This window comes from Panulirus ornatus, chromosome 6 (assembly GCF_036320965.1).
Source record: "Panulirus ornatus isolate Po-2019 chromosome 6, ASM3632096v1, whole genome shotgun sequence".
NCBI classification, from domain to species: domain Eukaryota; kingdom Metazoa; phylum Arthropoda; class Malacostraca; order Decapoda; family Palinuridae; genus Panulirus; species Panulirus ornatus.
The window spans coordinates 1,024,719-1,051,245 of NC_092229.1; the positions used below are offsets into that span (position 1 = coordinate 1,024,719).

General features: G+C 42.0%; 1 protein-coding gene across 1 annotated transcript in view; it reads right to left on the reverse strand.

Moving 5' to 3' along the window:
• LOC139749260 (uncharacterized) overlaps positions 1 to 26,527 on the reverse strand; it is a 481,728-nt gene that overhangs the window by 129,935 nt on the left and 325,266 nt on the right. The window contains exons 32-34 of the mRNA XM_071662996.1: positions 21,088 to 21,275; positions 868 to 1,002; positions 511 to 667 (exon numbers count right to left, since the gene is read on the reverse strand). Of these exons, the coding sequence (XP_071519097.1) occupies positions 511 to 667; positions 868 to 1,002; positions 21,088 to 21,275 (480 nt within the window). The remainder of the gene's footprint in view (positions 1 to 510; positions 668 to 867; positions 1,003 to 21,087; positions 21,276 to 26,527) is intronic.

Consider the following 26,527-nt stretch of genomic DNA (forward strand, 5'->3'; position numbering starts at 1 on the left):
TGGGGTGTCTAAATGTGTGTGGATGTAACCAAGATGAGAAAAAAGGAGAGATAGGTAGTATGTTTGAGGAAAGGAACCTGGATGTTTTGGCTCTCAGTGAAACGAAGCTCAAGGGTAAAGGGGAAGAGTGGTTTGGGAATGTCTTGGGAGTAAAGTCAGGGGTTAGTGAGAGGACAAGAGCAAGGGAAGGAGTAGCACTACTCCTGAAACAGGAGTGGTGGGAGTATGTGATAGAGTGTAAGAAAGTAAATTCTAGATTGATATGGGTAAAACTGAAAGTTGATGGAGAAAGATGGGTCCTCTTTCCTACTGCATCAAAAAATTTTACACTAATGGCTACTTCAAAACACTCAAGATACAATATTTACATAAGCAGTGCAAAGTTACTAATCTAAAGGGCTCTCTCTCTATCAGTCTTAAAATGAGATCACTTACTAAGGATATCCCTTTACAAAAAGTGTATCATACCAATAATTTCATACACCACATGACCTAAGAAGCATACATTACCATAAAGGTACGTTTATGGTCACAGAGGCTTTTGATAGTTTCATCCCAAGCTACAATTGAACGTGTCAGGGTTGCACGGTCAGGGACTGTTTCCTCAGAAGCACTGGGAAACAGCTGGCGTAGGCAGCTTACTTCATTACTAAGCCGTTCAATTGTTCTGCAAATATATAATTTTACTAAATTGTTCAATTGTTTTGTGATTATATAATTATTCTGAAGTATCAATATAAAACATCAATCATTTCAATCCTGAGTATGAGGTATGGTAATACCAAAATGAACAAAAACTAAAAAATCATAAAAATAAAACCCAGGGGTGATTATGACAGAAAAGATCATCACTCTTCATGGCCTTACCGATTTAAGTAGTTTTCCACAAGGTCTTTTTTGGTACACATATATTTGACTTCTGCCTCATGTGCCCGTCGAGAGCTACTTGTTAGGGATTCTTGGAGGTTATTCATCTGTTCCCTTAATTGTGTAGTCACTTCTCTGTATATATAAAAGAGGAAACTTTGTTGAATTATCCTAAAAACTGACAACCCCTGCCTGTAAGGTGGGACATATCAAACAAAATTTACTGATAAAATCCAGCACACTAGCTAGTAGTCACTGTTTCAAACATCCATCAAGAGGCACTTTATAAAGGAGATCTTAACAGTATTACTAGTTAACAAGTCACTCCAAACCACAGTTCTAACCTAGTTAAATAAAAGGAAGGATGGGAAGTAGGTACAACTTAATTTTGATAAACTATGATGTCAGAACAGAGACAAGAGTATCTTTCAACCAAAGACAGACTGGTAGTAAGACACTAAAATAGATGGTAGCCACTCCTTGTGTGGCTTTTCACAAAAATTTGCCCTCTGGGAGAAACAGATATTACAAATACATTGTATATATTTCTGCCTCCATATTCCCAGCAACACAAAAGGCAACTACAGGGGATGGGAGGGGCTGGAACCCCCCCCTCTTGTATTGTAGTTTCTAAAGGAGGAAAAAGAAGAAGGAGCCATGTGAGCAATGCTCACCCTCCTTGAAGGCTCATGCTGGGGTGTCTGAATATGTGTAGATATAACCAAGATGACTAGAGATGAGAAAAAGGTAGTATATTTGAAGAATTGGGGTGTCTAAATGTGTGTGGATGTAACCAAGATGTGAAAAAGGGAGAGATAGGTAGTATGTTTGAGGAAAGGAACCTGGATGTTTTGGCTCTGAGTGAAATGAAGCTCAAGGGTAAAGGGGAAGAGTGGTTTGGGAATGTCTTGGGAGTAAAGTCAGGGGTTACTGAGAGGACAAGAGCAAGGGAAGGAGTAGCAGTACTCCTGAAACAGGAGTTGTGGGAGTATGTGATAGAATGTAAGAAAGTAAATTCTCGATTAATATGGGTAAAACTGAAAGTTGATGGAGAGAGATGGGTGATTATTGGTGCATATGCACCTGGGCATGAGAAGAAAGATCATGAGAGGCAAGTGTTTTGGGAGCAGCTAAATGAGTGTGTTAGTGGTTTTGATGCACAAGACCGGGTTATAGTGATGGGTGATTTGAATGCAAAGGTGAGTAATGTGGCAGTTGAGGGAATAATTGGTATACATGGGGTGTTCAGTGTTGTAAATGGAAATGGTGAAGAGCTTGTAGACTTATGTGCTGAAAAAGGACTGGTGATTGGGAATACCTGGTTTAAAAAGCGAGATATACATAAGTATACGTATGTAAGTAGGAGAGATGGCCAGAGAGCGTTATTGGATTACGTGTTAATTGACAGGCGCACGAAAGAGAGACTTTTGGATGTAAATGTGCTGAGAGGTGCAACTGGAGGGATGTCTGATCATTATCTTGTGGAGGCTAAGGTGAAGATTTGTATGGGTTTTCAGAAAAGAAGAGTGAATGTTGGGGTGAAGAGGGTGGTGAGAGTAAGTGAGCTTGGGAAGGAGACTTGTGTGAGGAAGTACCAGGAGAGACTGAGTACAGAATGGAAAAAGGTGAGAACAATGGAAGTAAGGGGAGTGGGGGAGGAATGGGATGTATTTAGGGAATCAGTGATGGATTGCGCAAAAGATGCTTGTGGCATGAGAAGCATGGGAGGTGGGTTGATTAGAAAGGGTAGTGAGTGGTGGGATGAAGAAGTAAGATTATTAGTGAAAGAGAAGAGAGAGGCATTTGGACGATTTTTGCAGGGAAAAAATGCAATTGAGTGGGAGATGTATAAAAGAAAGAGACAGGAGGTCAAGAGAAAGGTGCAAAAGGTGAAAAAGAGGGCAAATGAGAGTTGGTGTGAGAGAGTATCATTAAATTTTAGGGAGAATAAAAAGATGTTCTGGAAGGAGGTAAATAAAGTGCGTAAGACAAGGGAGCAAATGGGAACTTCAGTGAAGGGCGCTAATTGGGAGGTGATAACAAGTAGTGGTGATGTGAAAAGGAGATGGAGTGAGTATTTTGAAGGTTTGTTGAATGTGTTTGATGATAGAGTGGCAGATATAGGGTATCTTGGTCGAGGTGGTGTGCAAAGTGAGAGGGTTAGGGAAAATGATTTGGTAAACAGAGAAGAGGTAGTAAAAGCTTTGCAGAAGATGAAAGCCGGCAAGGCAGCAGGTTTGGATGGTATTGCAGTGGAATGTATTAAAAAAGGGGGTGACTGTATTGTTGACTGGTTGGTAAGGTTATTTAATGTATGTATGACTCATGGTGAGGTGCCTGAGGATTGGCAGAATGTGTGCATAGTGCCATTGTACAAAGGCAAAGGGGATAAGAGTGAGTGCTCAAATTACAGAGGTATAAGTTTGTTGAGTATTCCTGGTAAATTATATGGGAGGGTATTGATTGAGAGGGTGAAGGCATGTACAGAGCATCAGATTGGGGAAGAGCAGTGTGGTTTCAGAAGTGGTAGAGGTTGTGGGGATCAGGTGTTTGCTTTGAAGAATGTATGTGAGAAATACTTAGAAAAGCAAATGGATTTGTATGTAGCATTTATGGATCTGGAGAAGGCATATGATAGAGTTGATAGAGATGCTCTGTGGAAGGTATTAAGAATATATGGTGTGGGAGGCAGGTTGTTAGAAGCAGTGAAAAGTTTTTATCGAGGATGTAAGGCATGTGTACGTGTAGGAAGAGAAGAAAGTGATTGGTTCTCAGTGAATGTAGGTTTGCGGCAGGGGTGTGTGATGTCTCCATGGTTGTTTGATTTGTTTATGGATGGGGTTGTTAAGGAGGTGAATGCAAGAGTTTTGGAAAGAGGGGCAAGTATGAAGTCTGTTGTGGATGAGAGAGCTTGGGAAGTGAGTCAGTTGTTGTTTGCTGATGATACAGCGCTGGTGGCTGATTCATGTGAGAAACTGCAGAAGCTGGTGACTGAGTTTGGTAAAGTGTGTGAAAGAAGAAAGTTAAGAGTAAATGTGAAGAGCAAGGTTATTAGGTACAGTAGGGTTGAGGGTCAAGTCAATTGGGAGGTAAGTTTGAACGGAGAAAAACTGGAGGAAGTAAAGTGTTTTAGATATCTGGGAGTGGATCTGGCAGCGGATGGAACCATGGAAGCGGAAGTGAATCATAGGGTGGGGGAGGGGGCGAAAATCCTGGGAGCATTGAAGAATGTGTGGAAGTCGAGAACATTATCTCGGAAAGCAAAAATGGGTATGTTTGAAGGAATAGTGGTTCCAACAATGTTGTATGGTCGCGAGGCGTGGGCTATGGATAGAGTTGTGCACAGGAGGGTGGATGTGCTGGAAATGAGATGTTTGAGGACAATGTGTGGTGTGAGGTGGTTTGATCGAGTAAGTAATGTAAGGGTAAGAGAGATGTGGTGGAAATAAAAAGAGTGTGGTTGAGAGAGCAGAAGAGGGTGTTTTGAAATGGTTTGGGCACAATGAGAGAATGAGTGAGGAAAGATTGACCAAGAGGATATATGTGTTGGAGGTGGAGGGAACGAAGAGAAGTGGGAGACCAAATTGGAGGTGGAAAGATGGAGTGAAAAAGATTTTGTGTGATCGGGGCCTGAACATGCAGGAGGGTGAAAGGCGGGCAAGGAATAGAGTGAATTGGATCGATGTGGTATACCGGGGTTGACGTGCTGTCAGTGGATTAAGTCAGGGCATGTGAAGCGTCTGGGGTAAACCATGGAAAGTTGTGTGGGGCCTAGATGTGGAAAGGGAGCTGTGGTTTCGGGCATTATTGCATGACAGCTGGAGACTGAGTGTGAACGAATGGGGCCTTTGTTATATTTTCCTAGCGCTACCTCGCACACATGAGGGGGGAGGGGGATGGTATTCCATATGTGGCGAGGTGGCGATGGGAATGAATAAAGGCAGACAGTGTGAATTGTGTGCATGGGTATATATGTATGTGTCTGTGTGTGTATATATATATGTGTACATTGAGATGTATAGGTATGTATATTTGCGTGTGTGGACGTGTGTGTAGATACATGTGTATGGGGGTGGGTTGGGCCATTTCTTTCTTCTGTTTCCTTGCGCTACCCCGCAAATGCGGGAGACAGTGACAAAGCAAACAAAAGAAAAAAAAAAATTTGAAGAAAGAAACCTGGATGTTCTGTCTCTGAGTGAAACAAAGCTCAACGGTAAAGGGGAAGAACAGTTCAAGATGTCTTACAAGTAAAGTCAGGGACTGGAAAGAGGACAAGAGCTAAGGAAGGAGTAGCACTAATCCTGAAGCAGAAATTGTGGGAGCATGTGATAGAGTGTAAGGAAGTAAATTTTAGATTGATGGGGGTAAAACTGGAAGTGAATGGCAAGAGATGGGTGAATATTGGTGATTATATACCTGGTCATGAGAAGAAAGATCACGAGGGGCAAGTGTTTTGGGAGCAGCTAAGTAGGTGTGTCAGCAATTCCGATGTAAGAGAGAGGGTATTTGAACCGTGATTTAAGTGCCAAGGTAAGTAATGTCCCAATTAAGAGTATAACTGGGGGTGCATGGGGTTTTCAGTGTTATGAATGGGAATGGTGACGAGTTTGTGGAATTGTGTGCTGAAAAAAGGTTGGTAATTGGGAATATCTGGTTTAAAACTAGAGATATACACAAGTATACATATATGAGTAGGAGAGATGGTTAATGGGCATTATTAGATTACATATAAGTTGACGTGTAGAAAAGAGAGACTTTTTGAAAGAATTATGAAAGTTAGGTTTACAGGACACCTTGAAAACAATAACCTCAAAGGGGCAAAAGCATCACCTCAGCAACTGCAATTGCTGTAGAAAAAAGTGCTATCTCCTGAGGAAAAGGAATAAATTGTACACTTATACAAAGACATATATGCAAAGCCTTTGATATTGTTTGGCCAAATGGCCTACAATATAAATTTCTACAATTAGGTATGCCTGACATCACAGAAAGACTGCTATGTAACTTTCAAAACAAATGCACTGTAGGAATCCTCAACTCTTCGATGACACCCAAACTCCCTATATCAAGCAAGGTATCCCAAAGCAGCATCTTATTGCCAACATTATATTCATAACTTTTACAGATGATATTTCCAACTAAATGGTACTTTGAGCAAGGACATCGATGTCAACTTTACCACTCAAATAGTACTCTCCAAGGCTCACAAACTCTATCCCAGAGTCCACTAGTTATGGAGACTTTTGCTGTGGCCACACCCTTGAGGGAATTCTTGGAAGGAACGGTCATCACAGATACAAACAGACAGAAAGCAATACACTTCCAGAACATACCCTTTAGTACAGTTGTGGGTAGTCAACCTCAACAAATTCCAAAAGTAAAAGGAAAATATACATACATATATATAATACTAGGTATTTCTCCCCTATCCCCAGGGATAGGGGAGAAAGAATACTTCCCACACATTCCTCACGTGTTGTAGAAGGTGACTAAAGGGGATGGGAGAGGAAAGCTGGAAACCCTCCCCTCCTTGTATTTTAACTTTCTAAAACGGGAAACAGAAGAAGGAGGGAGTGCTCATCCTCCTCGAAGGCTCAGATTGGGGTGTCTAAATGTGTGTGGATGTAACCAAGATGAGAAAAAAGGAGAGATAGGTAGTATGTTTGAGGAAAGGAACCTGGATGTTTTGGCTCTGTGTGAAACGAAGCTCAAGGGTAAAGGGGAAGAGTGGTTTGGGAATGTCTTGGGAGTAAAGTCAGGGGTTACTGAGAGGACAAGAGCAAGGGAAGGAGTAGCACTACTCATGATACAGGAGTGGTGGGAGTATGTGGTAGAGTGTAAGAAAGCAAACTCTAGATTGATATGGGTAAAATTGAAAGTGGATGGAGAGAGATGGGTGATTACTGGTGCATATACACCTGGGCATGAGAAGAAAGATCATAAGAGGCAAATGTTTTGGGAGCAGCCGAGTGTGTTAGTAGTTTTGATGCACGAGACTGGGTTATAGTGATGGGTGATTTGAATGCAAAGGTGAATAATGTGGGAGTTGAGGGAATAATTGGTGAACATGGGGTGTTCAGTGTTGTAAATGGAAATGGTGAAGAGCTTGTAGATTTGTGTGCTGAGAAAGGACTGGTGATTGGGAATACCTGGTTTAAAAAGAGAGATATACATAAGTATACGTATGTAAGTAGGAGAGATGGCCAGAGAGCGTTATTGGATTATGTGTTAATTGATAGGCACGCGAAAGAGAGACTTTTGGATGTTAATGTGCTGAGAGGTGCAACTGGAGGGATGTCTCATCATTATCTTGGGGAAGTGAAAGTGAAGATTTGCAGAGGTTTTCAGAAAAGAAGAGAGAATGCTGGGGTGAAGAGAGTGGTGAGAGTAAGTGAGCTTGGGAAGGAGACTTGTGTGAGGAAGTACCAGGAGAGACTGAGTAAAGAATGGAAAAAGGTGAGAACAAAGGACGTAAGGGGAGCGGGGGAGGAATGAGATGTATTTAGGGAAGCAGTGATGGCTTGCGCAAAAGATGCTTGTGGCATGAGAAGCGTGGGAGGTGGGCAGATTAGAAAGGGTAGTGAGTGGTGGGATGAAGAAGTAATATTATTAGTGAAAGAGAAGAGAGAGGTATTTGGACGATTTTTGCAGGGAAAAAATGCAAATGACTGGGAGATGTATAAAAGAAAGAGGCAGGAGGTCAAGAGAAAGGTGCAAGAGGTGAAAAAGAGGGCAAATGAGAGTTGGGGTGAGAGAGTATCATTAAATTTTAGGGAGAATAAAAAGATGTTTTGGAAGGAGGTAAATAAAGTGCGTAAAACAAGGGAGCAAATGGGAACTTCAGTGAAGGGGGCTAATGGGGAGGTGATAACAAGTAGTGGTGATGTGAGAAGGAGATGGAGTGAGTATTTTGAAGGTTTGTTGAATGTGTTTGATGATAGAGTGGCAGATATAGGGTGTTTTTTGATGATAGAGTGGCAGATATAGGGTGTTTTGGTCGAGGTGGTGTGCAAAGTGAGAGGGTTAGGGAAAATGATTTGGTAAACAGAGAAGAGGTACTAAAAGCTTTGCGGAAGATGAAAGCTGGCAAGGCAGCAGGTTTGGATGGTATTGCAGTGGAATTTATTAAAAAAAGGGGGTGACTGTATTGCTGACTGGTTGGTAAGGTTATTTAATGTATGTATGATTCATGGTGAGGTGCCTGAGGATTGGCAGAATGCTTGCATAGTGCCATTGTACAAAGGCAAAGGGGATAAGAGTGAGTGCTCAAATTACAAAGGTATAAGTTTGTTGAGTATTCCTGGGAAATTATATGGAAGGGTATTGATTTGAGAGGGTGAAGGCATGTACAGAGCATCAGATTGGGGAAGAGCAGTGTGGTTTCAGAAGTGGTAGAGGATGTGTGGATCAGGTGTTTGCTTTGAAGAATGTATGTGAGAAATACTTAGAAAAGCAAATGGATTTGTATGTAGCAATTATGGATCTGGAGAAGGCATATGATAGAGTTGATAGAGATGCTCTGTGGAAGGTATTAAGAATATATGGTGTGGGAGGCAAGTTGTTAGAAGCAGTGAAAAGTTTTTATCGAGGATGTAAGGCATGTGTACGTGTAGGAAGAGAGGAAAGTGATTGGTTCTCAGTGAATGTAGGTTTGCGGCAGGGGTGTGTGATGTCTCCATGTTTGTTTAATTTGTTTATGGATGGGGTTGTTAGGTTAATGAATGCAAGAGTTTTGGAAAGAGGAGCAAGTATGCAGTCTGTTGTGGATGAGAGAGCTTGGGAAGCGAGTCAGTTGTTGTTCGCTGATGATACAGCGCGGGTGGCTGATTCATGTGAGAAACTGCAGAAGCTGGTGACTGAGTTTGGTAAAGTGTGTGAAAGAAGAAAGTTAAGAGTAAACAAAAACAAGAGCAAGGTTATTAGGTACAGTAGGGTTGAGGGTCAAGTCAATTGGAAGGTAAGTTTGAATGGAGAAAAACTGGAGGAAGTGAAGTGTTTTAGATATCTGGGAGTGGATGGAACCATGGAAGCGGAAGTGAATCATAGGGTGGGGGAGGGGGCGAAAGTTCTGGGAGCCTTGAAGAATGTGTGGAAGTCAAGAACATTATCTTGGAAAGTAAAAATGGGTATGTTTGAAGGAATAGTGGTTCCAACAATGTTATATAGTTGTGAGGCATGGGCTATAGATAGAGGTTTCCTGAGGAGGGTGGATGTGCTGGAAATGAGATGTTTAAGGACAATATGTGGTGTGAAGTGGTTTGATCGAGTAAGTAATGTAAGGGTGAAAGAGATGTGTGGAAATAAAAAGAGTATGGTTGAGAGAGCAGAAGAGGGTGTTTTGAAATGGTTTGGTCACATGGAGAGAATGAGTGAGGAAAGACTGACCAAGAGGATATATGTGTCAGGGGTGAAGGGAACGAGGAGAAGTGGGAGACCAAATTTGAGGTGGAAAGATGGAGTGAAAAAGATTTTGAGTGATTGGGGCCCAAACATGCAGGAGGGTGAAAGGCATGCAAGGAATAGTGTAAATTGGAACGATGTGGTATACCAGGGTAGATGTGGTGTCAATGGATTGAACCAGGGCGTGTGAAGTGTCTGGGGTAAACCATGGAAAGTTCTATGGGGCCTGGATGTGGAAAGGGAGTTGTGGTTTCAGTGCATTATACATGACAGCTAGAGACTGTGTGTGAACAAATGTGGCCTTTGTGTCTTTTCCTAGCGCTACCTCGTGCACATGCAGGGGGAGGGGGCTGTTATTTAATGTGTGCCATGGTGGTGATGGGAATGAAGAAAGGCAGACAGTATGAATTATGTACATGTGTATATATGTATATGTCTGTGTGTGTGTGTATATATATGTATCTGTTGAGATGTATAGGCATGTATATTTGCATGTGTGGACGTGTATGTATATAAAGGTGTATGTGGGTGGGTTGAGCTATTCTTTTGTCTGTTTCCTTGCGCTACCTCGCTAACGCGGGAGACAGCGACAAAGCAAAATAAATAAATAAATAATAGATATAATATATATTTCTTATTCATTTATTATAATTAGTCGCTGTCTCTATCATCAATGAGGTAGCACAAGGAAACGGATAAAAGAATGGCCCAACCCACCCACATACATATGTATATACATAAACGCCCACACACAAATATACACACCTATACATTTCAAGGTGAGAGCAAATGATGTAAGGGGAGTAGAGGAGGAATAAGATGTATTTAAGGAAGCAGTGATGACTTGTGCGAAAGATGCCTGTGGCATGAGAAAGGTGGGAGCTGGGTAGATTAGAATGGGCAGTGAGTGGTGGGATGAAGAGGTAAGATTATTAGTGAAAGAGAAGATAGAGGCACTTGGATGATTTTTGCAGGGAAATAGTGCAAATGACTGGGAGATGTATAAAAGAAGGAGGCAAGAGGTCAAGAGAAAGGTGCAGGAGGTGAAAAAAAGGGCATATGAGAGTTGGGGTGAGAGAGTATCATTAAAGTTTAGGTAGAATAAAAAGATGTTTTGGAAGGAGGTAAATAAAGTGCGTAAGACAAGGGAGCAAATGGGAACTTTAGTGAAGGGGGCTAATGAGGAGGTGATAACAAGTAGTGGTGATTTGAGAAGGAGATGGAGTGAGTATTTTGAATGTTTGTTGAATGTGTTTGATGATAGAGTGGCACATATAGGGTGTTTTGGTTGGGGTGGTGTGCAAAGTGAGAGGGTTAGGGAGAATGATTTGGTAAACAGAGAAGAGGTAGTACAAGCTTTGCGGAAGATGAAAGCTGGCAATGCAGCGGGTTTGGATGGTATTGCAGTGGAATTTATTAAAAAAGGGGGTGACTGTATTGTTGACTAGTTGGTAAGGTTATTTAATGTATGTATGACTCATGGTGAGGTGCCTCAGGACTGGCAGAATGCTTGCATGTGCCACTGTACAAAGGCAAAGGGGATAAAAGTGAGTGCTAAAATTACAGAGGTATAAGTTTGTTGAGGATTCCTGGGAAATTATATGGGAGGGTATTGATTGAAAGGGTGAAGGCATGTACAAAGCATCAGATTGGGGAAGAGCAGTGTGGGTTCAGAAGTGGTAGAGGATGTGATGAGGAGTTTGCTTTGAAGAATGTATGTGAGAAATACTTAGAAAAGCAAATGGATTTGTATGTAGCATTTATGGATCCGGAGTAGGCATATGATAGAGTTGATAGAGATGCTCTGTGGAAGGTATTAAGAATATATGGTGTGGGAGGCAAGTTGTTAGAAGCAGTGAAAAGTTTTTATCCAGGATGTAAGGCATGTGCACGTGTAGGAAGAGAGGAAAGTGATTGGTTCTCAGTGAATGTTGGTTTGCAGCAGGGGTGCGTGATGTCTCCATGGTTGTTTAATTTGTTTACGCATGGGGTTGTTAGGGTGGGGAATGCAAGAGTTTTGGAAAGAGGGGCAAGTATGCAGTCTGTTGTGGATGAGAGAGCTTGGGAAGTGAGTGAGTTGTTGTTTGCTGGTGATACAGCGCTGGTGGCTGATTCAGGTGAGAAACTGCAGAAGGTGGTGACTGAGTTTGGTAAAGCATGTGAAAGAAGAAAGTTAAGAGTAAATGTGAATAAGAGCAAGGTTATTAAGTGCAGTACGGTTGAGGGACAAGTCAATTGGGAGGTAAGTTTGAATGGAGAAAAACTGGAGGAAGTGAAGTGTTTTAGATATCTGGGAGTGGATTTGGCAGTGAATGGAACCATAGAGGTGAAAGTGAATCATAGGGTGGGGGAGGGGGCGAAAGTTCTGGGAGTGTTGAAAAATGTGTGGAAGTCGAGAACGTTATCTTGGAAAGCAAAAATGGGTATGTTTGAAGGAATTGTGGTTCCAACAATGTTATATGGTTGTGAGGCGTGGGCTATAGATTGAGTTGTGCGGAGGAGGGTGGATGTGCTGGAAATGAGATGTTTGAGGACAGTATGTGGTGTGAGGTGGTTTGATCGAGTAAGTGATAAAAGGGTAATAAAAAGAGTATGGTTGAGAGAGCAGAAGAGGGTATTTTGAAATGGTTTGGTCACACAGAGAGAATCAGTGAGGAAAGATTGACGAAGAGGATATATGTGTCAGAGGTGGAGGGAACGAGAAGTGGGAAACCAAATTGGAGGTGGAAAGATGGAGTGAAAAAGATTTTGAGTGATTGTGGCCTGAACATGCAGGAGGATGAAAGGCGTGCAAGGAATAGAGTGAATTGGAACGATGTGGTATACCGGAGTCGACGTGCTGTCAATGGATTGAACCAGGGCATGTGAAGCGTCTGAGGTAAACCATGGAAAATTTTGAGGGGCCTGGATGTGGAAAGGCAGCTGTGGTTTCAGTGCATTCTACATGACAGCTAGAGACTAAATATAAACGAATGTGGCCTTTGTTGTCTTTTCCTAGCACTACCTCACGCACATGCGGGGGAGGGGGTTTTTATTTCGTGTGGCGGGGTGGCGACGGGAATGAATAAGCGCAGACAGTATGAATTATTTATATGTGTAAATATGTTTATGTCTGTGTGTAGGAAGAGAGGAAAGTGATTGGTTCTCAGTGAATGTAGGTTTGCAGCAGGGGTGTGTGATGTCTCCATGGTTGTTTAATTTGTTTATGGATGGGGTTGTTAGGGAGGTAAATGCAAGAGTTTTGGAAAGAGGGGCAAGTATGAAGTCTGTTGGGGATGAGAGAGCTGGGGAAGTGAGTGAGTTGTTGTTCGCTGATGATACAGCGCTGGTGGCTGATTCATGTGAGAAACTGCAGAAGCTGGTGACTGAGTTTGGTAAAGTGTATGAAAGAAGAAAGTTAAGAGTAAAAGTGAATAAGAGCAAGGTTATTAGGTACAGTAGGGTTGAGGGTCAAGTCAACTGGGAGGTAAGTTTGAATGGAGCAAAACTGGAGGAAGTAAAGTGTTTTAGATATCTGGGAGTGGATCTGGCAGCGGATGGAACCATGGAAGCGGAAGTGGATCATAGGGTGGGGGAGGGGGCGAAAATCCTGGGAGCCTTGAAGAACGTGTGGAAGTCGAGAACATTATCTTGGAAAGCAAAAATGGGTATGTTTGAAGGAATAGTGGTTCCAACAATGTTGTATGGTTGCGAGGCGTGGGCTATGGATAGAGTTGTGCGCAGGAGGATGGATGTGCTGGAAATGAGATGTTTGAGGACAATGTGTGGTGTGAGGTGGTTTGATCGAGTAAGTAACGTAAGGGTAAGAGAGATGTGTGGAAATAAAAAGAGCGTGGTTGAGAGAACAGAAGAGGGTGTTTTGAAATGGTTTGGGCACATGGAGAGAATGAGTGAGGAAAGATTGACCAAGGGAATATGTGTGTCGGAGGTGGAGGGAACGAGGAGAAGTGGGAGACCAAATTGGAGGTGGAAAGATGGAGTGAAAAAGATTTTGTGTGATCGGGGCCTGAACATGCAGGAGGGTGAAAGGAGGGCAAGGAATAGAGTGAATTGGATCGATGTGGTATACCAGGGTTGACGTGCTGTCAGTGGATTGAATCAGGGCATGTGAAGCGTCTGGGGTAAACCATGGAAAGCTGTGTAGGTATGTATATTTGCATGTGTGGACGTATGTAAATACATGGGTATGGGGGTGGGTTGGGCCATTTCTTTCGTCTGTTTCCTTGCGCTACCTTGCAAACGCGGGAGACAGCGACAAAGCAAAAAAAAAAAAGTGTATATATATATATATATATATATATATATATATATACATATATATATATATATATATATATACACTTTTTTGCTTTGAAGAATGTATGTGAGAAATACTTAGAAAAGCAAATGGATTTGTATGTAGCATTTATGGATCTGGAGAAGGCATATGATAGAGTTGATAGAGATGCTCTGTGGAAGGTATTAAGAATATATGGTGTGGGAGGCAAGTTGTTAGAAGCAGTGAAAAGTTTTTATCGAGGATGTAAGGCATGTGTACGTGTAGGAAGAGAGGAAAGTGATTGGTTCTCAGTGAATGTAGGTTTGCGGCAGGGGTGTGTGATGTCTCCATGGTTGTTTAATTTGTTTATGGATGGGGTTGTTAGGGAGGTAAATGCAAGAGTCCTGGAAAGAGGGGCAAGTATGAAGTCTGTTGGGGATGAGAGAGCTTGGGAAGTGAGTCAGTTGTTGTTCGCTGATGATACAGCGCTGGTGGCTGATTCATGTGAGAAACTGCAGAAGCTGGTGACTGAGTTTGGTAAAGTGTATGAAAGAAGAAAGTTAAGAGTAAAAGTGAATAAGAGCAAGGTTATTAGGTACAGTAGGGTTGAGGGTCAAGTCAACTGGGAGGTAAGTTTGAATGGAGCAAAACTGGAGGAAGTAAAGTGTTTTAGATATCTGGGAGTGGATCTGGCAGCGGATGGAACCATGGAAGCGGAAGTGGATCATAGGGTGGGGGAGGGGGCGAAAATTTTGGGAGCCTTGAAAAATGTGTGGAAGTCGAGAACATTATCCCGGAAAGCAAAAATGGGTATGTTTGAAGGAATAGTAGTTCCAACAATGTTGTATGGTTGCGAGGCGTGGGCTATGGATAGAGTTGTGCGCAGGAGGATGGATGTGCTGGAAATGAGATGTTTGAGGACAATGTGTGGTGTGAGGTGGTTTGATCGAGTAAGTAACGTAAGGGTAAGAGAGATGTGTGGAAATAAAAAGAGCGTGGTTGAGAGAGCAGAAGAGGGTGTTTTGAAGTGGTTTGGGCACATGGAGAGAATGAGTGAGGAAAGATTGACCAAGAGGATATATGTGTCGGAGGTGGAGGGAACGAGGAGAAGAGGGAAACCAAATTGGAGGTGGAAAGATGGAGTGAAAAGGATTTTGTGTGATCGGGGCCTAAACATGCAGGAGGGTGAAAGGAGGGCAAGGAATAGAGTGAATTGGAGCGATGTGGTATACAGGGGTTGACGTGCTGTCAGTGGATTGAATCAAGGCATGTGAAGCGTCCGGGGTAAACCATGGAAAGCTGTGTAGGTATGTATATTTGTGTGTGTGGACGTGTGTATGTACATGTGTATGGGGGGGGTTGGGCCATTTCTTTCGTCTGTTTCCTTGCGCTACCTCGCAAACGCGGGAGACAGCGACAAAGTATAAAAAAAAAAAAAAAAAAAAAAAAAAAAAAAATATATATATATATATATATATATATATATATTGATTGAGAGGGTGAAGGCATGTACAGAGCATCAGATTGGGGAAGAGCAGTGCGGTTTCAGAAGTGGTAGAGGATGTGTGGATCAGGTGTTTGCTTTGAAGAATGTATGTGAGAAATACTTAGAAAAGCAAATGGATTTGTATGTAGCATTTATGGATCTGGAGAAGGCATATGATAGAGTTGATAGAGATGCTCTGTGGAAAGTATTAAGAATATATGGTGTGGGAGGCAAGTTGTTAGAAGCAGTGAAAAGTTTTTATCGAGGATGTAAGGCATGTGTACGTGTAGGAAGAGAGGAAAGTGATTGGTTCTCAGTGAATGTAGGTTTGCGGCAGGGGTGTGTGATGTCTCCATGGTTGTTTAATTTGTTTATGGATGGGGTTGTTAGGGAGGTAAATGCAAGAGTCCTGGAAAGAGGGGCAAGTATGAAGTCTGTTGGGGATGAGAGAGCTTGGGAAGTGAGTCAGTTGTTGTTCGCTGATGATACAGCGCTGGTGGCTGATTCATGTGAGAAACTGCAGAAGCTGGTGACTGAGTTTGGTAAAGTGTGTGGAAGAAGAAAGTTAAGAGTAAATGTGAATAAGAGCAAGGTTATTAGGTACAGTAGGGTTGAGGGTCAAGTCAATTGGGAGGTGAGTTTGAATGGAGAAAAACTGGAGGAAGTGAAGTGTTTTAGATATCTGGGAGTGGATCTGTCAGCGGATGGAACCATGGAAGCGGAAGTGGATCATAGGGTGGGGGAGGGGGCGAAAATTTTGGGAGCCTTGAAAAATGTGTGGAAGTCGAGAACATTATCTCGGAAAGCAAAAATGGGTATGTTTGAAGGAATAGTGGTTCCAACAATGTTGTATGGTTGCGAGGCGTGGGCTATGGATAGAGTTGTGCGCAGGAGGATGGATGTGCTGGAAATGAGATGTTTGAGGACAATGTGTGGTGTGAGGTGGTTTGATCGAGTAAGTAACGTAAGGGTAAGAGAGATGTGTGGAAATAAAAAGAGCGTGGTTGAGAGAGCAGAAGAGGGTGTTTTGAAATGGTTTGGGCACATGGAGAGAATGAGTGAGGAAAGATTGACCAAGAGGATATATGTGTCGGAGGTGGAGGGAACGAGGAGAAGAGGGAGACCAAATTGGAGGTGGAAAGATGGAGTGAAAAAGATTTTGTGTGATCGGGGCCTGAACATGCAGGAGGGTGAAAGGAGGGCAAGGAATAGAGTGAATTGGAGCGATGTGGTATACAGGGGTTGACGTGCTGTCAGTGGATTGAATCAAGGCATGTGAAGCGTCTGGGGTAAACCATGGAAAGCTGTGTAGGTATGTATATTTGCGTGTGTGGACGTGTGTATGTACATGTGTATGGGGGGGGGGTTGGGCCATTTCTTTCGTCTGTTTCCTTGCGCTACCTCGCAAACGCGGGAGACAGCGACAAAGTATAAAAAAAAAAAAAAAAAAAAAAATATATATATATATATATATATATATGTATACATTGAGATGTATATGTATGTATATGTGCGTGTGTGGACGTGTATGTATATACATTGTATGTGGGTGGGTTGGGACATTCTTTTGTCTGTTTCCTTGCGCTACCTCGCTAAAGCGGGAGACAGCAATGAAGTATAATGAAAAAAAATAATAACCTTCAATTGTCTATGCTTACACATATCATAAAACTCACAACCATCTGCAACCCCTCTTCTTCCCTTTCAGTAAACAACACAGAATCATCCACATATAGGATTGTCACTAACCATAATACCACACTATCAAACTCCATCTATACATCTGTTTTCCCTGGTTTTTCTTTCATCTCTCTTATCACTCCAACCATATATATGTCATCTCTCTCATCACTCCAACCATATATTTTTTTTTTTTTTTTTATACTTTGTCGCTGTCTCCCGCGTTTGCGAGGTAGCGCAAGGAAACAGACGAAAGAAATGGCCCAACCCACCCCCATACACATGTATATACATACGTCCACACACGCAAATATACATACCTACACAGCTTTCCATGGTTTACCCCAGAAGCTTCACATGCCTTGATTCAATCCACTGACAGCACGTCAACCCCGGTATACCACATCGCTCCAATTCACTCTATTCCTTGCCCTCCTTTCACCCTCCTGCATGTTCAGGCCCCGATCACACAAAATCTTTTTCACTCCATCTTTCCACCTCCAATTTGGTCTCCCTCTTCTCCTTGCTCCCTCCACCTCCGACACATATATCCTCTTGGTCAATCTTTCCTCACTCATCCTCTCCATGTGCCCAAACCACTTCAAAACACCCTCTTCTGCTCTCTCAACCACGCTCTTTTTATTTCCACACATCTCTCTTACCCTTACGTTACTCACTCGATCAAACCACCTCACACCACACATTGTCCTCAAACATCTCATTTCCAGCACATCCATCCTCCTGCGCACAACTCTATCCATAGCCCACGCCTTGCAACCATACAACATTGTTGGAACCACTATTCCTTCAAACATACCCATTTTTGCTTTCTGAGATAATGTTCTCGACTTCCACACATTCTTCAAGGCCCCCAGAATTTTCGCCCCCTCCCCCACCCTATGATCCACTTCCGCTTCCATGGTTCCATCCGCTGCCAGATCCACTCCCAGATATCTAAAACACTTCACTTCCTCCAGTTTTGCTCCATTCAAACTCACCTCCCAATTGACTTGACCCTCAACCCTACTGTACCTAATAACCTTGCTCTTATTCACATTTACTCTTAACTTTCTTCTTCCACACACTTTACCAAACTCAGTCACCAGCTTCTGCAGTTTCTCACATGAATCAGCCACCAGCGCTGTATCATCAGTGAACAACAACTGACTCACTTCCCAAGCTCTCTCATCCCCAACAGACTTCATACTTGCCCCTCTTTCCAAAACTCTTGCATTTACCTCCCTAACAACCCCATCCATAAACAAATTAAACAACCATGGAGACATCACACACCCCTGCCGCAAACCTACATTCACTGAGAACCAATCACTTTCCTCTCTTCCTACACGTACACATGCCTTACATCCTCAATAAAAACTTTTCACTGCTTCTAACAACTTTCCTCCCACACCATATATTCTTAATACCTTCCACAGAGCATCTCTATCAACTCTATCATATGCCTTCTCCAGATCCATAAATGCTACATACAAATCCATTTGCTTTTTTAAGTATTTCTCACATACATTCTTCAAAGCAAACACCTGATCCACACATCCTCTACCACTTCTGAAACCACACTGCTCTTCCCCAATCTAATGCTCTGTACATGCCTTCACCCTCTCAATCAATACCCTCCCATATAATTTACCAGGAATACTCAACACACTTATACCTCCGTAATTTGAGCACTCACTCTTATCCCCTTTGCCTTTGTACAATGGCACTATGTACGCATTCCGCCAATCCTCAGGCACCTCACCATGAGTCATACATACATTAAATAACCTTACCAACCAGTCAACAATACAGTCACCCCCTTTTTTAATAAATTCCACTGCAATACCATCCAAACCTGCTGCCTTGCCGGCTTTCATCTTCCGCAAAGCTTTCACTACCTCTTCTCTGTTTACCAAATCATTTTCCCTAACCCTCTCACTTTGCACACCACCTCGACCAAAACACCCTATATCTGCCACTCTATCATCAAACACATTCAACAAACCTTCAAAATACTCACTCCATCTCCTTCTCACATCACCACTTCTTGTTATCACCTCCCCATTTGCACCCTTCACTGAAGTTCCCATTTGGTCCCTTGTCTTACGCACTTTATTTACCTCCTTCCAGAACATCTTTTTATTCTCCCTAAAATTTAATGATACTCTCTCACCCCAACTCTCATTTGCCCTCTTTTTCACCTCTTGCACCTTTCTCTTGACCTCCTGTCTCTTTCTTTTATACATCTCCCACTCAATTGCATTTTTCCCTGCAAAAATCGTCAAAATGCCTCTCTCTTCTCTTTCACTAATAATCTTACTTCTTCATCCCACCACTCACTACCCTTTCTAATCAACCCACCTCCCACTCTTCTCATGCCACAAGCATCTTTTGCGCAATCCATCACTGATTCCCTAAATACATCCCATTCCTCCCCCACTCCCCTTACTTCCATTATTCTCATCTTTTTCTATTCTGTACTCAGTCTCTCCTGGTACTTCCTCACACAAGTCTCCTTCCCAAGCTCACTTACTCTCACCACCCTCTTCACCCCAACATTCACTCTTCTTTTCTGAAAACCCATACAAATCTTCACCTTAGCCTCCACAAGATAATCATCAGACATCCCTCCAGTTGCACCTCTCAACACATTAACATCCAAAAGTCTCTCTTTCGCGTGCCTGTCAATGAACGCGTAATCCGATAACACTCTCTGGCCATCTCTCCTACTAACATACGTATACTTATGTATATCTCGCTTTTTAAACCAGGTATTCCCAATAACCAGTCCTTTTTCAGCGCATAAATCTACAAGCTCTTCACCATTTCCATTTACAACACTGAACACCCCATGTATACCAATTATTCCCTCAGCTGCCACATTACTCACCTTTGCATTCAAATCACCCATCACTATAACCCAGTCTCGTGCATGAAAACCACTAACACACTCATTCAGCTGCTCCCAAAACACTTGCCTCTCATGATCTTTCTTCTCATGCCCAGGTGCATATGCACCCATAATCACCCATCTCTCTCCATCAACTTTCAGTTTTACTCATATTAATCGAGAATTTACTTTCTTACATTCTATCACATACTCTCACAACTCCTGTTTCAGGAGTACTGCTACTCCTTCCCTTGCTCTTGTCCTCTCACTAACCCCTGACTTTACTCCCAAGACATTCCCAAACCACTCTTCCCCTTTACCCTTGAGCTTCGTTTCACTCAGAGCCAAAACATCCAGGTTCCTTTCCTCAAACATACTACCTATCTCTCCTTTTTTCACATCTTGGTTACATCCACACACATTTAGACACCCCATTTTCAAACTATCTTGCCAATTTCATTACATCCCATCTTTGCATTCATTTCATTAATTACAACCACCTATCTCTCCTTCTCAAACCTATTTATACAGTCTTTCAAATTTCACCAGAAATGCTTCATTCATCCTTACTTCTCACAGTCTTCATATTCACAAGCACATATACATACATTCATGCATGCTTCACAATTCCAATCTTGCCTTTCACCCACACTATTCTTGATCCATTCCATCCATGCTTTGTAACACCTTACCATACTCTCAGTAATAGCACAATTACACTTTCTTCTTTTCCTCTTCCCTGATAATTTTTATTAAATCCTGTCCATACCTCTCTTCCTTCCATACCCTCCCACAACTTATATTAATCATTTTCATTCCATACACCCTGGCCATAGATATAGGTTTACCCAATCCCCAACATATCCAAACTATAACTTTTAAATTTTTCTACAAGCTCCCTCCTTTTACTCTTACCAGCCATCCCATCATTACTCACACATCACCCTTAATCGCTCATCTCTTTTACTCCAGAGCCACTTCTTAGCCTTTGATGCTCCACCTCTGACAGGCCACTGGCAGAGGGCAACTCCAGTGCAGTGATTCTCAGAGGGAGCAAGGTTATCAGCTTGTGAAAAAACTAAAATTTCAATATAATCTAAGTGTCTGTCTGTTTTAAAAAAAACTACTGCATTGATGCAATTGGGCAATACTTGTTTGTACAATCCTAGGTGTGAACAAACAAGGTCACCACGAGAAGGCAGAGTGAGACCTGGACACTCTATAAAGCTAGAATATCCCCTCAAGGCACTAAATTTTAACTTCTCCCAATTGTTGACCTCTCTACTGCAACAGCACCACCTCTTAACATTTTTGGTTATGATACTGCCACAGAAAAAAAGTTCCCTTGTACTTAATGAGTACTTCTCTGGTACAGCTGTATAAATGATCAAGAAAAAAGAAAATTTATCTTCACAAGTCTTACAAAGCAATACAGGAATCTGGATTCATCTTCCTTCATGACACTAACTTACAATGTATCACTAAACAACACATAATCTGACTCACTGTTCTTCAGCCAGTTTTGCTTGAAGCTCATTAAATTGATCATTGGAGCGTTCACACTTTAGCTCAAGGGACTGATTTCGACTCTGGAGGGTCCTTACTTCCTCCTGCATGCGTGACATTTCTGACTTAAACTTTCTTGACTCACTTTCTCGCTGTGACAATATGTTTTGCTTCTCATGATCTAATTCCTGGAAGAAATGTTTCAATATTACATACTATCGAGTGATGTTTGTTATATATCTTCCTATAAACACAGCCACAGGAGCATTCCAAAATGTCATTCTTTAATTTCTTTCCCAAAAATTTAAAGTTCGTTTCCTTCCATTTACTGCCAACAATTTACAAAGCAATCAAAACATTTTGTTATACATCTTCCATTATCTGTCTGCCAATTAACATTCTATATGATGTCTTTGTCCACTAAGATGTCTCATGCTCCCTTCTTCAAACACTTTTATTTCTGAATTAACTTCAAATAATGAACTATGTTAACAAACCTTCATTAACATACTCATTCATTCTATTTTTCTACCTTATTTGATTCTGTTTCTACCAATTATAATCTTCCTTCTGCTTACCCATTATATTAAAACTGCAAGGCCTCTTTTATGATTTGTGTAACTGCCAACTGACAAAAGGAAATACAGTCTCATCAAGGAACTTGCCAATGCAAAGGATCAATCATTTCCATGCTTGTGACTGGAACACTGCCTGGAAGCTGCAAGAGCCCCATAAGAGGTGCCCTTGGGTTATATGTCAAAAGAGTTTCCTCTTATCCCTATCATTACATGTCTTCCTCGCATACACCATTTCCACACATTCTTCCACCATTTCACTCTCTCCAGTACTCTTTCACTCTACATCTCCAAGTCACAGGTGGTCTTCCTCTCAAACACTCTGTAAAATCCCCATCTTGCATTCTCTCCACATACCCAAACCACCTCAAAGTACTAAGTTTCACCAACATAGCTCCCAAATACTTAAATTTTGTCACTTCTTCCAGTCTCTCTCTCTCTCTCCCCATATCTAAAACACTGTTTAGTACACTTTCTTCTCTACATTTTCACTCTGTATCCTTTCAAACACCACAACTTTACATTTACTTGCACTTACCTTCAATTGCCATAACTTACACAAATCATAAGCATACGTACAACCATGTGCATTTCCTCTTTGCTTTCTGCAAACAAAAGAGATTCATCTACATAGTCTTGTCACTCAGCACCATACCTCATCACCACAATCCATCTTAGTAACTCCTTTCCCTAATTTTCTTTCACATCTCTTGTACAAAGGCAAAGGGGATAAGAGTGAGTGCTCAAATTACAGAGGTATAAGTTTGTTGAGTATTCCTGGTAAATTATATGGGAGGGTATTGATTGAGAGGGTGAAGGCATGTACAGAGCATCAGATTGGGGAAGAGCAGTGTGGTTTCAGAAGTGGTAGAGGATGTGTGGATCAGGTGTTTGCTTTGAAGAATGTATGTGAGAAATACTTAGAAAAGCAAATGGATTTGTATGTAGCATTTATGGATCTGGAGAAGGCATATGATAGAGTTGATAGAGATGCTCTGTGGAAGGTATTAAGAATATATGGTGTGGGAGGCAAGTTGTTAGAAGCAGTGAAAAGTTTTTATCGAGGATGTATGGCATGTGTACGTGTAGGAAGAGAGGAAAGCGATTGGTTCTCAGTGAATGTAGGTTTGCGGCAGGGGTGTGTGATGTCTCCATGGTTGTTTAATTTGTTTATAGATGGGGTTGTTAGGGAGGTAAATGCAGGAGTTTTGGAAAGAGGGGCAAGTATGAAGTCTGTTGGGGATGAGTGAGCTTGGGAAGTGAGTCAGTTGTTGTTCGCTGATGATACAGCGCTGGTGGCTGATTCATGTGAGAAACTGCAGAAGCTGGTGACTGAGTTTGGTAAAGTGTGTGAAAGAAGAAAGTTAAGAGTAAATGTGAATAAGAGCAAGGTTATTAGGTACAGTAGGGTTGAGGGTCAAGTCAATTGGGAGGTAAGTTTGAATGGAGCAAAACTGGAGGAAGTAAAGTGTTTTAGATATCTGGGAGTGGATCTGGCAGCGGATGGAACCATGGAAGCGGAAGTGGATCATAGGGTGGGGGAGGGGGCAAAAATCCTGGGAGCCTTGAAGAATGTGTGGAAGTCGAGAACATTATCTCGGAAAGCAAAAATGGGTATGTTTGAAGGAATAGTGGTTCCAACAATGTTGTATGGTTGCAAGGCGTGGGCTATGGATAGAGTTGTGCGCAGGAGGATGGATGTGCTGGAAATGAGATGTTTGAGGACAATGTGTGGTGTGAGGTGGTTTGATCGAGTAAGTAACGTAAGGGTAAGAGAGATGTGTGGAAATAAAAAGAGCGTGGTTGAGAGAGCAGAAGAGGGTGTTTTGAAATGGTTTGGGCACATGGAGAGAATGAGTGAGGAAAGATTGACCAAGAGGATATATGTGTCGGAGGTGGAGGGAACGAGGAGAAGTGGGAGACCAAATTGGAGGTGCTAAGATGGAGTGAAAAAGATTTTGTGAGATCGGGGCCTGAACATGCAGGAGGGTGAAAGGAGGGCAAGGAATAGAGTGAATTGGATCGATGTGGTATACCGGGGTTGACATGCTGTCAGTGGATTGAATCAGGGCATGTGAAGCGTCTGGGGTAAACCATGGAAAGCTGTGTAGGTATGTATATTTGCATGTGTGGACGTATGTATATACATGTGTATGGGGGTGGATTGGGCCATTTCTTTCGTCTGTTTCCTTGCGCTACCTCGCAAACGCGGGAGACAGCGGCAAAAAAAAAAAAAAAAAATCTCTTTTCACTCCATCTCCATATATTGTCCATAAAAAACCTTGTCCACCTCCCTATACATTTTTAAAAGCATTGACACTTTGGTAAGTCTCCTCTGGTCTTCATTACCATCTGCAGACATCTGGGCATGGAACTGGCATGGTTCCTTAAGTATTCTAGATCCATTTTAAGGATAAAATGAGACAAGGCATACCCAAATTTTCATGATACCAGGCAATAATTCGGGATTTCTCCTCCTCAGAAAGGAAAGAGTCAATCATTTTGAAAAACAGGTGGAAGAAATACAGGGCCCAGAGGCAAAATTCCAAAAATGAAGTGGTAATGTATGATGATTTTATCCTGGGAGCTTCATATGATTGTACCCACAGAAAACTTTGGCTATGTATTGCCTTAGAAAATGCTTGGGAAGCCAAAAATGTATTTTGTGGACACTCTTCATTCAAATAATATTCTCTGCTGCACATCAAAAATCACTGACATCACACAGCCCTACCTAACACCCACATGTATACTGAAACTTTTGCTCAACTCTCCATGCACTCTAACACATGCATTTGCTCATATACAAAAGGCTTTCACACTATCCAACAGCTGTCCCCTACCCCATACATCCTTAACACATCCCATAAAGCATTCCACATGACTCTGTCACATACTTTTCTCCACATCCATAAAAGCTGCATACAGTTTCTTACCCTTTGCTAGATACTTTTTCACAGTCATTCGCAATGCAAAAATATGACCCATACATCCCCAACCATTCCTAAAATCCCCTAGCTCCTCCCTTACTCTGAATTCAGTCACTCCCATCACTCTATCAATCAACACTCTTACATACACTTTTCCTGTTATAATTAACAGATGTAACAGACTTATTCCCCTGTCATTGCTACATACATCTTTAGCACCTTTTCCTCTGAAAAAAGGAACATTAATAGCTTCCACCTAATCCTCGGGCATAACCTTCTACTTCCATGCTAAATCACACATCAAAGGCATCCACTGTACCACACTTCCTTCTCAACAATAAAATCAATAGTTCAGCCATAATCCCATCCACTCCAGGTGCCTTTCCTACCTTAAACCTCATTACTGCTATTTTATCCCCCTCCTTGCTATACGCCCCTGCATGTTTGCATCTTTTTCCTTTCAACCTCCGTATCCACGTAACAACTGCTGCCTCACCTTTTCCCACATTCATCAGTTCTTCAAAATACTCTATCTGTCTTCCTTTCACATCCTCCTGTTGATTCAGCAACTCCCCCTCCCTTCTTCTCACATCTTTATTTCTTCACTCTTACATCCACCTCTTCCCTTTTACACCTCCTTCCGATAAAATTTCTAATTTTCCCTAAACTTTTCATTCAACTTTCTTCCAAAACCTTCATCTACTCTTTGTTTGCTTTCCTCTATCAGCTTCTCAACACTTCTATCAGAAGCAGTGAGAAGTCTTTCTCGAGAGTGTAAGGCATGCATGAGAGTAGGTAAAGAGAAGGGTGAGTGGTTCCACGTGAAGGTGGATCTGTGCCCAGGTAGTATGATGTCATCGTGGCTGTTTAATGTGTTTTTGGATAAGGTGGTGTGGATGGTAAATGTAGTGGTTTTGGAGAGAGGAGTAAGCAGTCTGTAGTTGGTGAGGAGGGGCCTGAGAAATGAGTCAGTTTTTGTTTGATGTTGATACAATACTGGTGCAAATTTGAGTGAAAGACTGAAGTTGGTGTGAAAGGAGGAAGTGAAGTTCAACTGTGAACATGAGAAAGGTTTAGCTCAGCAATGAGACAGAATAGTTGGCATGTGATTATGAATGGAAAAATTTGGTGGAAGTGAGCTCTTTCAGACACCAAGGAGTAAACATAGCCATAAAAGAACCATGGAAGTGTAAGTAAGACATAATGTCAGGGTGGTAATTAGATGAGTGTGGTTAAGAGAGCTGAAGAAAGTTTGCTGACAAGGTTTGGACATTGGGTGATAATGAGTGAGGAGAGGTTGTCAATGAGGATGTATGTGTCAAAGTGGAAGGGAAAGATAGATCGGAAGACCAAACTGGAGATGGAAGGATGGAATGAAAATGATTTTTTTGTGATCAGGGCCAGGACATGCAGGAAGATGAAAGGTGTACACAGAATAGAGTGAAGTGGATTGCTGTGGTATACAATGGGGGACATACTGTCATTGAACTAAAACAGGGAATATGAAGCACTTGGGGGAACCAAAGAAAAGTCTGTCAGGCCTGGATGTCGTTTGGAGGCTGTGGTTTCGGTGCATTACACATAATAAATAAAGAATGCATATAAGTGAATGAAACCTTTTCCATGTTTCTAGCATTATCTTGTTAACATGGGAAATGGTGAACATGCATGGAATAAATATATTCTTTTTAGCATACTTGATTGCCATTTCCTGCATTAGTGAGGTAGCACCAAGAACAGATGAAGGAAAGTTGAATCTGCTCATATCCATTCTAACAATGTTATGTGTAATGCACCTAAACAACATCTCCCTATCCACAACTAGGCCCTACAGACCTTCCATGGTTTATCCCATATGCTTCACATGCCCTGGTTCAGAACTGACAGAACATCACCCTCAGTATGATGCACTGTTCCAATTCACTCTATCCGGTG